This window comes from Globicephala melas, chromosome 8 (assembly GCF_963455315.2).
Source record: "Globicephala melas chromosome 8, mGloMel1.2, whole genome shotgun sequence".
NCBI classification, from domain to species: Eukaryota; Metazoa; Chordata; class Mammalia; order Artiodactyla; family Delphinidae; genus Globicephala; species Globicephala melas.
Window position 1 is genome coordinate 54719829 of NC_083321.1, and position 17124 is coordinate 54736952.

At 40.1% G+C, this 17124-nt stretch overlaps 2 protein-coding genes and 1 non-coding gene across 3 annotated transcripts in view; 2 read left to right on the top strand and 1 right to left on the bottom strand.

Annotated features, from left to right (window-relative positions):
• The window catches only part of RSF1 (remodeling and spacing factor 1), a 172172-nt gene extending 161157 nt beyond the window's left edge, over positions 1-11015 (bottom strand). The window contains exon 1 of the mRNA XM_030835968.3: positions 10618-11015. Within this exon, the coding sequence (XP_030691828.1) occupies positions 10618-10804 (187 nt within the window). The 5' untranslated portion in view covers positions 10805-11015. The remainder of the gene's footprint in view (positions 1-10617) is intronic.
• A 50-nt stretch (positions 11016-11065) lies between these two features.
• The window catches only part of AAMDC (adipogenesis associated Mth938 domain containing), a 33403-nt gene continuing 27344 nt past the window's right edge, over positions 11066-17124 (top strand). Inside the window, exon 1 of the mRNA XM_030835976.3 lies at positions 11066-11338. The gene's annotated coding sequence lies outside the window, so the exon portion shown is untranslated. The remainder of the gene's footprint in view (positions 11339-17124) is intronic.
• LOC115841855 (U6 spliceosomal RNA) lies at positions 13599-13705 on the top strand. Its single transcript, XR_004035003.1, has one exon. It is a non-coding gene; the product is annotated as a U6 spliceosomal RNA (small nuclear RNA).

The window sequence follows — 17124 nt, forward strand, 5'->3', positions numbered from 1 at the left end:
AGCGTGGGAGGGAGACGCAAGAGGGAGGGGATATGGGGATATATGTATGCATATAGCTGATTCACTTTGTTATACAGCAGAAACTAACAAAACATTGTAAAGCAATTATACTCCAGTTGAGATGTTAAAAAATAAATTAATTAAATAAATAAAATACAAAAAAGGCAACTTACTGTCCTCTAGTATCACCCTCAGAAAAAAAATGGAAAAAATCTCCCAATATTAATTTCCTTGTAGATACAATTATTTACATTATTGATAATTCTAGCTTAAGAAGTATACATAGTAACATTTTGTCTTTCAAAATGATGGAGCTATCCTTTACTAATTAAATGGCATGAGACAAGACTTAAACTATAACTCAAGGAACAATACAGGTTTGAGTTACTACATGGTGTCTAATAGCATGTGTAACAGTTGGAGAGTCACTCCTAAAAAGGAATTCAACTCAAAATTTCTGTTAAATAATCTTTCAAGATTAATCAAGAATTACTCATCAACTATCAACACACACAAAGGACATATATTTACTTAAGTATTCTCATCTATATAATGGACTCAATCCACACTACATATTTAACATATCTATTTATTTAGAGTGGCATTTCAATTTATTTGAAGTTCCATCTCTTTATTTGTGGGGAGGGGGAAACAGAATGTCTAACAACTAACAAATCTTTACCCAGCAGAACGCAGCAATCTCTAAAATTACAACAAAATTTTTTTTGCAAATGAAAATGACAAAATATCTCAGTTAAAAAAAGCTTTACTGGGCTTCCCTGGTGGCGCAGTGGTTGAGAGTCCGCCTGCCGATGCAGGGGACACGGGTTTGTGTCCCGGTCCGGGAAGATCCCACATGCCGCGGAGCAGCTGGGCCCGTGAGCCACGGCCGCTGAGCCTGCCCGTCCAGAGCCTGTGCTCCACAACGGGAGAGGCCACAACAGTGAGAGGCCCGCGTACCGCAAAAAAAAAAAAAATAAGAACTTCAAGTTACCCCTGGTGGAGATGATATAAAACAATTCAGAGAAATTTAGCTGAGAATTTTTTTTTATTTAAAAAGTAACTAGCAGAGAAGTAATAATGACTTTTCCCTGAGATGACTTCAGACAGGTAAAAGAAAAAGTGGATTTTAAAACTATACTCTGAGGAGTCCTATAAAAAGTAATAAGCTTAGAAGACAGAGGTTAACACATATGCTTTGGCATGCACTTAAGACCTGGTACAACCAGGGCTTCCCTGGTGGTGCAGTGGTTAGGAATCCATTTGCCAATGCAGGGGACACAGGTTTATGCCGTGGAACAACTAAGCCCATGTGCCACAACTACTGAGCCTGCAAGCCACAACTGCTGAAGCCCGCGCGCCTAGAGCCCATGCTCCACAACAAGAGAAGCCACCACAATGAGAAGCCCGTGCGCCACAACAAAGGTAGCCCCCGCTTGCCACAACTAGAGTGCCACAACTAGAGTGTGCAGCAATGAAGACCCAACACAGCCAAAATAAATAAATTAATTAATTAATTAATAAATGGGGGGGAAGACCTGGTACAACCATATAAGCCAAAAACAGAATTGGTAGAGTAGCCCCCGCTCGCCGCAACTAGATAAAGCCCAGGCGCAGCAACGAAGACCCAATGCAGCCAAAAATAAATAAATAAATATAGAAAAAATAATAATAATAAAAGTATACTTCCCATTTAAAAATAATAATAGTAATAATAAAACCCAAGATGGAGAGGACCTGGGAGGAAAGTCGGAAGGAAGGAAGGAGGGAGGGAGGGAGGGAGGAAAGGAAGAAAGAAAAAGAAAAAAAAAAAGTGGAGAGAGGGGGATTTAGTAGTACAGTGGACCCTTGAACAACAAGGGTTTGAACTGCATAGGTCCACTTACAGACAGATTTTATTCACTACAATACCACACCATCTACAGTTGGTTGAACTATGTGATATGCAATTGGTTGAATCTGCCAACACGGAACTCCATACAGAGACAGCCGGATGGCTGACTGTGAAGTTATATGCGGATTCTCCACCACACTGAGGGTTGGCATCCCTAAATCCCCTGTTGTTCAAGGGTCAACTGTACATATCTGTATAACCAATACCCAAAATGAAAAGGAGAGTTACACCATGACAACTCTCTAGCAAGCAAAGGATAAAAAGAAAAACTAAAAGTACATCAAAATAGCCATCATTACTAATTTTAAATATGTGACATTTTTTCTTTCAACCAACATTTGGGCATCTACTATATGCTAAGTACTATGCTAGAAACAAAGTGAACAAAGCAAAATGAATTCTTTATGGAGCTAAGTCATTGACATGCTGCCTTTATTTCATGTGCTTTTTTTTTTTTTTGCTTTAAAGAAAAAGAATATACTTCTAAGGAGCTTATAACTCATGTGTCCCAATGTGATTTTCTCACATGGTCTGAAGTTCCTCAACCACAAATCTTTTGGAAAGCTAATGCCTAAAGTTTGGTTGCAATTTCCTAGACACACCATATTATTTCACACTTCTGTGCCTTTTCCCATGCTGTTCACTACCTGGAATGCTCTTCCATCTCCTCTTCAATCATCCAAATTTCCATAATAACTACAGTGATGCTATGATATCCCCTGGGAAAAGTTAGGTATTTGCTCTTTTATATTCCCAATGCACCTCCTCTCTTAAAGCAATGAGAAGCCCACACACCACAATGAAGAGTAGCCCCTGCTCGCCACAACTAGAGAAAGCCCGCATGCAGCAACGAAGACCCAATGCAGCCAAAAATAAATAAATAAAATAAATAAATTTTTTAAAATATTTTTTTAAAAAGTTAACTTTAACTAAGATTTAATTCTAAAATGAAGTTTTAGGGCTTTCCTGGTGGTGCAGTGGTTGAGAGTCCACCTGCCGATGCAGGGGACATGGGTTCGTGCCCCGGTCCGGTAAGATCCCACATGCCGCGGAGGGGCTGGGCCCGTGAGCCATGGCCTCTGAGCCCGCGCGTCCGGAGCCTGTGCTCCGCAACGGGAGAGGCCACAACAGTGAGAGGCCCGCGTACCGCAATAAATAAATAAATAGATAAATAAATAAATAAATAAAATGAAGTTTTAGAACAGAACATGGCATTATAATAAATTGGGAAAAAACTATTCGTCTCATTAACATTACCCCTGCCCTCAAGGAGATTAAAGTCTCATAGGCTAGACTGTAAGTGCAAAAAGTGTTATGAGTATTTATTTATTTATTTTTGGCTGCGTTGGGTCTTCGTTGCTGTGCGCGGGCTTTCTCTAGTTGCAGCAAGCAGGGGCTACTGTTCATTACTGTGAGCAGGCTTCTCATTGAGGAGGCTTGTCTTTGTTGCAGAGCAAGGGCTCTAGGGGTGCGGGCTTCAGTAGTTGTGGCTCGGGGGCTTAGCTGCTCCACAGCATGTGGGATCTTCCCAGACCAGGGCTTGCACCCGTGTCCCCTGCACTGGCAGGCAGATTCTTAACCACTGTGCCACTAGGGAAGTCCCTGTTATGAGTATTGTGATATAAAATCTACACAGGACACTGTGCGGTAAAATGGCAGAAATGGTTAATTTAACCTGAGAGACAGAGAAAGCAGGAAAAATTTCACATGAGCACTTGGTGCTTAAAGAGCAGATTAATGATGGGCAGGAGTACAGTGAGCAGGCCAGGGAAGGAAGGTGGAAAGAGAATATTCAACTCAGGTAGAAGGATGAAAAAAAGGCATAAAGATGTGAAACAACCTTTCATACCTTCAGAGACCTGCAAGCAGTTCAGCCTGACTAAGACAGAGTAGTAATGATGATAGAAAAGTGAGGTTGAATATAAAACGGGATAAAGAAATAGACTCAAGACATGGAATAAAGTATGTGAGAGACTGAGGTCTAAGTTGGCTCCTTGGTTTCTGATCTGGGTGACTTGGGTGGATGATGGTAATATTCATGGTGAGAGGTAATTCAAGATTAAAAGTAAATAAGGCAGCAACTCAATTTTTCTTTTATAAAGCCTCTTAGAAAACTAGTTTTCTTAATTCTTTTTTTGAGATATAATTGACATATAACATTATATTAGTTTCAGGTGTACGAAATGATTCAATATTTGTATACATTGTGAAATGATCACCACAATAAGTTAACATCCATCACCACATAACTATAATTTTTTTCTTGTGATAAGAACTTTTGAGATTTATTCTCTCAGCAACTTTCAAATACACAATGCAGTATTATTAACTATATTCACCATTATACATTGTATAATTATACATTGTAAAATTAACGGTACATTATATCCCCACGACTTATTTATTTTAAAACTGCAAGTCCGTACCTTTTGACCACTTTCACCCATTTCACTTCTTGGTATAAGACTACTCTTAAATAATTTGTTTTGTGATTACCAAAGAGATACACAATTAGTATTGAAAAGGATATGTGAAAAAATATGATACAAAGAAAAAACAACTTATAATCCTACCATCCAGAAAATTATTAAGATAAACTTGTACAAATATAGGGGGAAAAGGCATACAGATAGGATAAATACAAAGCTAAACAAATTATAAAACAAAGTTCACTAAAAATATGTATCATTACAGAGTGTACACTATATTTGCTCATATAATAACATTTTTTAAAAAAATCACTGCTTCATTGTCTATCTTTGCTGCTAAAATATGAGCTCCATAAGGACAAGGATCTTACCTATCTTGCTCACCAATGTATCCCCAGTGTATAGTGTACCTGGCACACATTAGGTAATCAATTAACATTTGTTGAAAGAATCAATCTTTTTTTTTTTAAATGAAGCCCCAGATTACTCTCTCAAGCAATATTTGATACTTCAAAAATTCTAACATAAAAAGAAAACAGAAAACACGCTGATACCCTTTGTAATGGGATCTGCCACACAGTAAAAACAGAAAAACAAAAACACCCAGGCACAGTATATTAAGGCTATATCCATCAGGTAGAGAGCCAAAGATATTTTCTCAAATCCAGGAACACACATAAATACCTTTCTTGAATACATGATTCAGGCTAAAATGTACTTTGGGTCTGAATTTGGGTTCTTACTTTCCCACACTATATGAGGTTGTACATCTCACCATAAAGTTGTCATAGAGATAATTTTAGTCTATTAACTTATAGACTAGAATTCATAGACTACTAACTCCCCAGAGAGGGGACTTCCCCGCTGGTGCAGGGGTTAAGAATCCGCCCGCCAATGCAGGGGACATGGGTTTGAGCCCTGGTCCGGGAGGATCCCACATGCCGTGGAGCAACTAAGCCCGTGCGCCACAACTACTGAGCCTGCACTCTAGAGCCCACGAGCCACAACGACTGAGCCCACGTGCCACAACTACTGAAGCCTGCGTGCCTAGAGCCCGTGCTTCGCGACAAGAGAAGCCACCGCAATGAGAAGCCTGCTCACTGCAACAAAGAGTAGCCCTTGCTCTCCACAACTAGAGAAAGCCCGCGCGCAGCAATGAAGACCTAACGCAGCCATAAATAAATAAATTTATATATATAAAAAAGAAAATCCCAGAGAAAAAAATAAGCATTTGAATGATGATAGTAACTCAAGCTCAGCTTTGTTACTTCTTACTAGATTAGAAAATCCTTAAAAGAAGGGCCCATGTTTAATGTCTTTTTAAAATAATCACCATAGGGAATTCCCCGGTGGTCCAGTGGTTAGGACTCTGCGCTCTCAATGCCAAGGGCCTGGCTTCAGTCCCTGGTCCGGGAACTAAAATCCCACAAGCCGCGTGGCCAAAAAAAAAAAAAAAATGGGTATTTTAAAAAATACATAATCACCATAATGTTTACTGCACTTAGAATATAGCAAATATTCAACATACAAATTAAGTAAATGAAGTAGCTAATAAATGCTTACCTTCCTTACTAGCTGAGAATTTAACAACACTGGTAAATTTCAAGGCAAACTCTTTAGTAATTTAAAAAAGAAGAAAGTCAGTTTTCATTAACAGGCCCAATTTTAGCCAGAAAACTCCTGTCCCTATTACCTCCAGTTCTGGGACAATGCCAACAACCTCCCTCCGAACGTCCATAACTTTTGGTTACCTCAACTCTGTGATATACCAAAAATGATGGAAAAGAAATACCTTTCTCTCCTTCCCTCTAATAAATGTCTAAAGAATATTTCTTCTTTCAAAGGTGGAAGAGCCAAAACTAGACATTTCGACCAAACGAGGTTGTGGTTCCAGCAATGCTACCACCAACAGCCTACCACTGTAGATCCATGCAACTCCTGGCACATGTACCTGGTAAGATCTTTTGCTCAAAGCAACAGATGGTGACTCTAGTTATGGTAAAGTCATCTTTCTACTTCATGAATGAACCTAAAAACTGCTGTCACACAATTCGATTATCACCAACAGAAGAGAACATATTAAGTTACAATCACAAGTCCAGTTAAAAAAATAAGGTATATCCTTTTTTTTTTTTTTTTTTTGCGGTACGTGGGCCTCTCACTGTTGTGGCCTCTCCCATCGCGGAGCACAGGCTCCGACGCGCAGGCTCAGCGGCCATGGCTCACGGGCCTAGCCGCTCCACGGCATGTGGGATCTTCCCGGACCAGGGCACGAACCCGTGTCCCCTGCATCGGCAGGCTGACTCTCAACCACTGCGCCACCAGGGAAACCCGGTATATCCTTTTATACTTGACATTTTGACTTCAAGAGTTAAACTTCAATTCATTTAAAAATGCGAAACACAAATCAAAACTAAAATTACACTAAAAATTAAAAAACCAAAACAAACCAAAAAGCTAATGATTCAACTTGTTTAATACTATACAGTAACTCAGTCAACCTTATCCATACACACCTTAATAGACTGTTATTAGATACATATAACTTCTCAATCAGTACCCATACAAAGACTATGTTTAAAAAATGAAAAACTATATTTTCCTCTTGAAGAAGAATGCCCTCTGGAGGAGAGGGAAGATACTTGGGAGCCTTGGATGTTGGTAATTCCACAAAGTCAATGTCCACTTTTGTTCACAGTCATACCTCCTGATCAACCACCTCCCATCAAGAGGAAGCTGGGGAGGTCCATACAGAGCACAGAATTGGGAGGGCTACAGTAGACTGAGGGAGAGGGAATAAAACATACCTTCAGTTGGCACATTCTTTTCCTATTCTAACTAATATCAATAACAAATCTAAGATTCTACCAAAAACTGTATAATCTTGGGCACTGGACAGCTGAATCAATCTCTTGAACCTTAGTTTCTATGCCTGCCAAATAGGAATAATAGTACCAACCTCAGAGAATAGTTGTAAGAAATAAGGAGCTGATGTTTGCACATAGTAAATGCTCAATAAATGGTAGCTTATAGCCTTAAGACTAAACAAGTAGTTTAAACCAAATTTAATAATTGACACTGTAGGGGATGAAGAGCATTCTAAGCCGAAGCCATAATGTCAAATTAAGACTTATAAACAAAAATTTAAGGGAAACATCATAAAGGGCCTAAACAAGGACAATATAGAGAAATACAGCCTTGTTCAAAGATGTCATAATGTCGATATACCTACAACAATGACTAGGTAAAAAAGAATTTAACTGGCAACTCAGAAGAATATACAAACCTTTTAAGGAATAATCGCACTAGGAAAAACCAGAAGTTTTATAAAATAGGATTATTGAAATGGCACTAAGAACTGCCTTTTAAAAATACTAAAATGTATATAGAGCAAAACTCCTTTGATTATAACAAGACTTTTCCCCAAGAGCACAACAGCTCAACATTAGACTGTGCTTAAACTCCTTTCTCACTACAAGCTAAAAATTTAACATTTTCATTCCAAATGTACTTTTGTGTCTTCTACCTCACAAATATCTTTAATAAAATTTGTAATACAAGAATATTTAGGGAATTCCCTGGCGGTCCAGTGGTTAGGACTTGGCACTTTCACTACCAAGGTCCAGGTTCAATCCCTGGTTGGGGAACTAAGATCCAGCAGGCAGTGCGGCATGTCCAAAAAAAAAAAAAGAATATTTATAAGTACTTGGTTTATGAAAGGATTTTTAAAACATTTCATTTGATCCTCAGATATTACCTCTATTTACTCAAGAAACTGAGGTCCATAGAAATTAAGTAATTTGCCCCACAAACTACATATTATTACACTATTCAAGAGGTTGATTCAGCTGTCCGGAGATTATCAGCAAAATATTTAGTTCAACTAAAACCAACATCTTTTAACTCTTTCTAGTACACCACAACTCCTTCCCCAAGACTCAGTCCAAATCTTCTTAGTTGGAGCAGTATTATCAACTACTACAAGTAGGTTAACCATCACCAAAGGCCTGAAAATCTTTTCCCTGCACAGTAGCAGCATTTCACCTGCAGAGACTTTTCACTTGCCAAGGATCTTGAACTGCGTAACATTAGTTATTATTCTTGGATCACCTTATGACAAGATCTATTATTATAGTTGAAACTATACCAACAGTAATGCATGGCTGAACCCACTGGTATAATCTCTCAACTCGTATTACTTCTCATTTTTTACTTAGCTAGTCGCCCATTGTTCAATCCTAGATAGAAAAGTAACATGAAGTATTAGACTGACTCTGATATTTTTTCTTGTTACTAACAGAAGCCAAATGCAGTGGCCAAAATACTTAAAAGGAATGGAGAAGCAAGCAATCTTATATACCACCCAAAATATAATGCCAGGACAGAAAATTTATGCCTGCATTCCAACTTGGTCCAAATACATTCCAAAAACAATTTACCAGCAATCCCTTTCCTCAAATTCCCACATTTCTCTCTTACAGATACATTACCATCATTTCCCAAGGTATCCTAAAAGTAACTTATAAGGCACTCTCCTTCATAATGACCACTCTCCTTCATAATGATCATTTCCGTAAAAGAAATGTAAATACAATTTGATAGCCATCAAATTGCAATTGAAATTACTATATTGGGGAGTTTAACTTTTCAAGAAATTCTGCAGAAGTCTTTATATAATATAATCTTTTATTTGCCAGAATTTATGAATGGTAGAGGAGATCTGGGCAGGTAAGAAGAGATATATGCCTGTATCATAACTGCTGTATTAATTTGAGTCTTTGGTAGCCATAATATAATTTTCTCTATAGGTAATATTTTGAACAACTTCACACTTGGGCTCTTCCTAGCTATGTAAATATATTCTGTTAACAGAAACTTCTTCATTTCCATGGAGAATTAAAGAGCAGTCCTGATTTCTTGTAAAGGAAATAGCTATCTGTTTTGCACAATACCCAGTCCACTGTGGCCACCTAATACGGACAAAAAGGGGGGGGGGGAAAAGACCTATTTGGAAACGTTTCTTCTCCAGCCAAGGGCTGTTCCCAGATAAAGGCAATGCTCAGAGTACAACAAAAAAACCCTTCTCTGAAAAAAGAAATGTGCCAGAAAGCAGAGGCATGGATCGGGAATAAATAGGGAGGGAGTGAGTGTATGCGCTCAATGAGGGCTGGAGGCAGCAGGCGCAGCGCGGAGATGCTCCAGCGAAAAGAACCACCAGCCGCCGCCGCCGCAGCAGCAGCAGGAAGTTTCAATGGGGCCGGGCAGAGCATGCGCCCTGAAGCCGCGCGGTGGCCTTATGTGGAAGGAGCACCGCTTGCGAACACCAATAATAGACCGGCGGCACCAGAGAGAGAAACATGAGCAACAAGCACCTTCTTCAACTGTTTCCCCTCCGTCTGAGCCCCTCCTCCACCCTACATACTAACCACCCCACCCTACCCTGCAAATGGGAGGGCGACTTCTTCTTCCCCTAAGCCTTATGCCAGGATGAAGGGGGAAGGGACTGGAAAAGTGGGGAGATGCTCTTCTATTATTTGGGGGGAGGTGGGAAGGAGGAAAACTATGGGGGAGGAGAAATTAACCCTCTACCCTCCAAAGTGGAGAAGCTGAACCGACTTCACCCCCCAAAGCGAGAATGGAGGAGGACCCCCTCCTAAGGAGGAGGAGCAAACCTCCGGACTCAGAGGAAGGAGTTTGGGGGGTTAAACCAGCCCTGGAGGGGAAAGGAAAAGAGACCAGAGCCGACTCTCTCGGGGGAGTTCCCACTAGAGGGAGGGAGAGATGAAGTGTCCGCTGCCCCCGCCCACCCAGGTGGAGGGAGAGAAAGGGGCGCCCCGAGAAGATGAGCCCAGCCTCCCCGGAGATGGTAGCGAGGATGGTGGGAGGAGGGGAGGGAGTGAGGGAGGAGTAGAGGAGAAAAGCGCAAAGCTGGCCGGAACCTGCGCTCCCCTTCCCCCGCCACCGAGAGGGAGAAGGATTGGGGGGCCCGGTCCTCGCCGCGGGATAGCAGTCCCAGGGGCGGCCGACCAGCACAATGACCCCTCCCCGCCCCCAGCCCAGACCTAGCCCGCGACGCCCCCACCTCTGCTGGGCGTCGGGCGGAGTGGCTCTATGGGGCCTCCGCCCCGCCTCCCCACTGCCCAAGACCCCGGGGGCTGGGAGGAGAAGATCGCCCGGGCTGAACTGCGCCCCAGCGGGAGGACAGAGCCGCGGAGGTCCGGGGTGTCTGTGAAGAGCGGAGAGAAGGAGCATGCCAGGGCCGCTTCCCGCCGGGCGTTCGGGCCCCTAGCTTACCTTCTCCGTTGCCGACGTCCGGCGGCGGAGCTTGCAGCACCCGCTCCAGCTCGGGGAACGGCAACTCAGGCAGGTCGAGCAGCGGCCCGTAGCGCTCCAAGAAGGAGCAGACTACGGCGAAGTTAGGGCAAGAACCCGGGCAGCCCGGAGGAGCCATAGCCACCGCCGCTGCCGCCGCCGCCGCCATTTTGAACTGGAGGATGGAGGAGGAGGCGATAGGGGGGTGGGGGGAGTTGGGGTGCCGAGGAATGGCAGGGCAACCTTACAGACGACAGGAGGCGCTAGCAAGTGGGCGCCCCTGCGGATCCGAGCGTCTCAGGCACGGCGCAGCGATCCCACAATACAACGGCGGCCCGGAGCAGTCGAGAACCTAGTCAGACGTAGGAAAGAGAGGCGCCCCGTGCCTTTCGCTTTCTGCTCTCTTTCCGCCCCCCTCCCTCGCTCCTCCCACTTTGGGTTCGCCACTGCCTCGTGTGACAAGGGGAATGAAAACAAGGGCTGCGGGGCAGGGAGGCGGGCTGGAAGCTGGAGAGGCGGGAGTTTTAGGAACGGTGACCAATAGGCTTGAAGAGGGCGGAGCTGCACTCGATAACAGGCCAAAAGACTTTTTCAGGGCCGCGCGAGTCGTGGGGGGATCGCCTAACCGGGTCCTCGGGAGCAAAGGTGAGAGGTAAAGCAGGGAGCCGTTCGAGATCGCTGCTCCTTGGAGAGAGGGCGTTGGGTAAGTTTGGGGGGGCACTCCCGGGACAGAAACTGGGGCACCAGATGGTGGGGGAAGTTGAGGAGAGTGAATAAGAAGCAACAAAAGAGCAGAATAGGGGGGAAAAAAACGATTCTGAGAAAAAGGTGGAGAAGGGAAAGGTGGAGAGGTGCCCTGAATTAGGGGTTGGGTTGGAACCTTTGTATGGAGAAGTCTCAGTGAACGTCTGCTGAGGGATACTGCTAAGGTACAAGAACCGCACCTGTGCTGGAAAGCAGTGTCTGAAAACTCTGGGGGACGAGGGCCTGATGGAACGAGGCTCTGCCGGGATCACTAGTCTGCGGAGTTGGGGCCCTGCTAGGAAATCAGGGTCTAAAGGAACCAGGCTCTTCACAGGGACCAAGGTGTGAGAGGACAGGGCCCTGCTGTGGTTGCCAGCGTGTGAGGGGGAGGGGCTTTGTTGAGGCACGAAGATCTGGGGACCAGGCTCTGTAGCAGCCCAAGATCAGAGGGTGGACCAGGACTGCACTGAGGGTGGACATGGTAGGAAACTTTGTGCAAGGGCAAAAAGTTTGTTACAAGACAGGGTTCCGCTTCGTTGGGAGAAGCAATGAGCATTCTCCCACAAAGAATCTCGGAAAAACCATCAGTAATGCAAAGTAAAATGTGCGGCTTGGGATACAATGTGCATTTTGGTTAAGAGCCTGAGCTTTGGAGTTCAGCAAGACTTGATTTCTAACGGAACCGCCTCAGGACATTGCGGAAGATTTTTTTATTTCTTTGAACCTCTGTAAAGTCGGGGTGATAATAGTACCTACAACATAGGATTTTACTAGATAATTCACAGTACATTGATTAGCACAGTGCCCTGGCACACTGTAAATACTTTAAAAATATTAGTTGCTACTATTGAAGAAAATTCCTAAAACTTAGATAGAGTTCAGCTATTTGTAATTGATAGTTTACTACTTTGAGCCAAAAATTTCAGTGCGCATTTAAAATTTATATAGTATCTACTTACTAAAAAGAATTTCAAAGTATAATATAAACCATTTAAAATAGGACCATTTATAATTAAAGGAAAATAAAGAAATATATAGGCAAGTAATTATATTGGGAACAGAAAAAATGATTACCACAATTAAAAATTGAATTTTCAAAAAAAAAAATTGAATTTTCTTCTGCATTTCTAGGTAAAAAAGGGAAAAACTGTAATGTTCTATATCAGACTTATTATCTAAAGAAAGAAAGAATACTCGTTTATCAAGAGAAAAAAATTCTATATTATAAGAGGACTTTATTACCTAGAATACTGATTCTTAATCTCAAATAATATACAAACCCTTTTGGGGACTTCCCCATCAGTCCAATGGTTAAGACTCTGCCTTCCAATGCAGGAGGTGAGGGTTCGATCCCTGGTCGGGGAACTAAGATCCCACATACCAGTGGGGTGCAGCAAAAAACTTAAAAAAAAAATTACAAACCTTTTTATTAATTTATTTATTTTAAAATTTTATTTATTTATTTTTGGCTGTGTTGGGTCTTTGTTGCTGTGCGCGGGCTTTCTCTGGTTGTGGCGAGCAGCGGCTACTCTTCGTCGCAGTGCGATTATGGTGGCTTCTCTTTGCTGTGGAGCATGGGCTCTAGGCATGTGGGCTTCAGTAGTTGTGGCACGCAGGCTCAGTAGTTGTGGTGCTGGGGCTTAGTTGCTCCACGGCATGTGGGGTCTTCCCAGACCAGGGCTCGAACCTGTGTCCCCTACTTTGGCAGGCGGATTCTTAACCACTGCACCACCAGGGAAGTCCCTACAAACCCTTTTTAAAGGAAAAAAATGTTCTTTTAAAATTTACAAATACTGGGAGGGGGAGGAATTGGGAGATTGGGATTGACACATATACACTATAGATACTATGTATAAAATAGATTACTAACGAGAACATACTGTATAGCACAGGAATTGTACTTAAAGCACTGTGGTGACCTAAATGGAAAGGAAATCCAAAAAAGAGGGGATATATGTATATGTATAGCTGATTCATTTTGCTGTACAGTAGAAACTAACACAACATTGTAAAGATATGCCAATAAAAATTAATTTTATAAAAAAGAAAAATAAAATTTACAAATGCTCTTGAAAATATCAGTTTAAGAAATACTGATGTAATTAAAGTCTATACAGCAATATGAATGTACTTCATGCCATTGAACTACACACTTAAAAATGGTTAAAATGGTAAGATTTATGTTATGTATATTGTGCCACAATAGAAAAGTTTAAAAAGTGCTCGTTTCGGCAGCACATATATTAAAATTGGAATGATACAGAGAAGATTAGCATGGCCCCTGCGCAAGGATGACATGCAAATTCGTGAAGCATTCCATATTTTTATGGGGATATATGTGTATGTATATCTGATTCACTTTGTTATAAAGCAGAAACTAACACACTATTGTAAAGAAATTATACTCCAATAAAGATGTTTAAAAAAAAAAGTTAAAAAAAAAAGAAAGAAAAGTCTCACTTTAGGAAAATGTGATGAATTATCATAGCAAAAGAGAAGTCTTAATTTAATGTGTAGTAAAATATGTTAAACAACACTGAAATGAAACAGAACTAAACTAAAACATATATTGTATACCAGGGAATATAGCCAATATTTTACAATATAATGGATGTAAATATAGTATAACCTTTAAAAATTGTGTTTTAAAAGTGTGAATCACTGTGTTGTACACCTGAAACTTATATAATGTTGTTCATCAACTATCCCTCAATTAAAAAAATAAATAAATAAACTGAAATATATTGGTAGAACTCTCAAACTCCCAAGTATATATATCTCTATACCTGGGGCCCTGAAGACCCCAGTTTAAGAAAAATTTGACCCAGAACTTACCAGTTTTGCAAAGATACAAAAATCTTCATAAGATCATAACTTAATTGACCTTAAATGAAAGGCAGGTACACAATATTAAATAAAATCATATCTTTGTGAATGAATTTTGATGGAAAAAAACCCTTCAAACCAAAAGAAAGATTTAGTTATATCGTTTTCTGAACACTACCCCCCTGCCTCTTTCCTTTCTCTCTCTTCGCTTTCAGCTTTTCCAGCACCTCACCTGCTCTCCCATGGGATTGTAAATATAACTTTCTAAAAAAAAAGCTTTATATAATTTTTTTCTTTTCTCAGTGCTGACACTGTTACTCAAAGCGGGGACTGATAAATAAGGTTAGAGTTTCTGCTTTTGTAATCAAGATTGGCATTAGAACAAAGTCCTTGGGCATCAAAAGTTATATCTACCCAAAAGATGAGAGATGTTGTACTACAAAGCAAGGTTTAGGTCATACCTTCACTAAGTCTGTTCTTGGAAAAAAAATAAATGATAAGCACCGTCTCTTCTTGCCTTGGGCTAAGAGAATTTGTGGGTTACAAGAATTTAATCCCAATTTACATAGTTAAATAATTGCATTATATATATCAAACTAAAAGGTAAAGATAGAAAAAATAAGTAGCTTTAAAAAAAAACTGTAATTGATTTACTGCTACTTCCATAAAGAAGCCTTTAAATAAGCATTAAATTACCTACACTCAGTCTTTATTTATGAATAAGAAATTTCTTAAGATAGTTCAAATTTCACATTCTCTTAGGGGAAAAGACAAAATAGTTTTGCATTCAGAATTAGTGACTAGTTTATTCAAAATACCAAAAAGAAACAAAATGCTCATCAGAAGAAGAATGGGTAAATAAATTATGATATAGTCTTTCAACAGACTACTACTCAGACTGATACACACTTGATATATATTACAACATAGGTGAATCTCAAAAGCATTTTGAGTGAAAGAAGAAAAACACAAAAGAGTAGGTACTGTAAAATTCCATCAATATGAAGGTCTGGCTAATATATGGGAATAGAAATCAAAAGCTTCTTTTGAGCTTGGAAGGGGACTGACTAGAAAGGTGCACAAGGGAAATTTCGAGATACATTCTGTTTCATGACTAGCAAGTTTATACATTTGTGAAAACTCTTGAACTCTAAAAGATATTTCTGCATTTAATTGAATGTAATTATGCTTTGATTTTAAAATTTAATGGCTTAGCCTTCAATTTTGTCAAATTACATTGATAACAGTCTGCCGTATAATGGAATAATTTATACATATTTCTGTCTCTCCAACATATTATCTTTGCATTTGTCACACAATTTTTTTTACAGATATTGTAAGCCTGGCAAATGTATATTGAAGTGAACTGGATTCAGTTGTGGAGCCAGTTTGGGAATTCCTAATTAGTAACAAGCAAATTTACTTAGGTTTGTTTAAAACTCACTTTTACAAGAAATACTTCTAGAAGTATATGGATATGTTATATGTAGTGAAAAAACTGTTAAATGTCAACAGAAGTAGGAATCTATGGTCTTCAAAATAGTTTCATAGGAAAATATATGACAATAAAAAGAAGTAATAAACAAGATTTAATCCAGCCATTTTCTGGTTCTTTCTCTTAATGAAAACTGAATTCTCTGTTGTAATAGAATTGTATTCATTGAAGAAACACTTTTAGAAGTGCCTTACCATCTTTTTTCTTAATTTTTTTCTTAATTTTTTTTTATGCATCAGTCTATTCTTATTTCTTAAGAGCAAGGCTGAAACCAATTTCTCTGATGAAATAATTATTTTTACTGAAAGAAAAATTATGTTGGCTTTTTTGTAGAAATGTGTAAGTTGGTCCTAATATTAATATGGAAGTGCAAGGAACCCAGGATATCCTAAACGGTTTTTTAAGTGATGAACAAAGTTGAAGGTCTCACACTTCCTGGTTTCAAAAGTGACTACAAAGCCACAGTAATCAAGACTGTGTAGTACTGCCATAGGATAGCTACTATGGACCAAACTGTGCCTCCCCAAAATTCATATGTTGAAGCCCTAATCCTCAATGGGACTATATTTGGAAATAGAGCCTTTAAGGAGGTAACTAAAGTTAAATGAGGCCGTGAGGATTGGGGCTCTAATGGGACTGGTATCTTTATAAGAAAAGGAAAAGACATCAAGAGTGCTCATGAACAGAGAAAAGGCCATGTGGGGACAAAGCAAGAAAGAATCCATCTGCAAGCCAGGAACAGAGGTCTCACCAGAAACCAGCCCTGCTGGCACTTTGATCTTGGACTTCCAGTCTCCAGACTATGAGAAAATAAATTTCTGTTGTTTAAGCTACCCAGTCTTTGTTATTTTACTATGGAAACTCTAGCAGACTAGTACAGAAGTCTCTCTCAACCCTCATAACAGTTCGTTACAATTTCCTTATACCACTTTTCAAAAGTTACCTTGTAATTTTTAAAAGTCACCTTTAAAAAATTGTTAGTAATTTGCATATGTCTTCTCTCCTCTAGTGTAATATTAACTTCTCAACAAGAATCATGTTTTATAAATTTGTGTCTTCCTCCCATAGCACCAAAGATAGTGTGTTTATGTCCTTTGTTATATTACACATTTTAAAAATAGGTTAGTAGTTATTAATATTAGGGAGAAATATCACTTTGTTATTGTCTTTATTTGGAGATTAAATACAGTTTAAGGACATGTATATAGGTACCATATTAACAAGGAGTAGACTGTGATGGTTAATTTTGTGTGTCAGTTTGGCTGGGCTATAGCACTCAGTTATCCAATCAAACACTAATCTAGGTGCTGCTGTGAAGGTGTTTTGTGGACCTAGTTTACATCTACAATTAGTTGACTTTTAAATAAAGAAGATTATCCTCAATACTCTTGGAAGGCCTCATTCAATTAGTTGAAAGGCTGCAA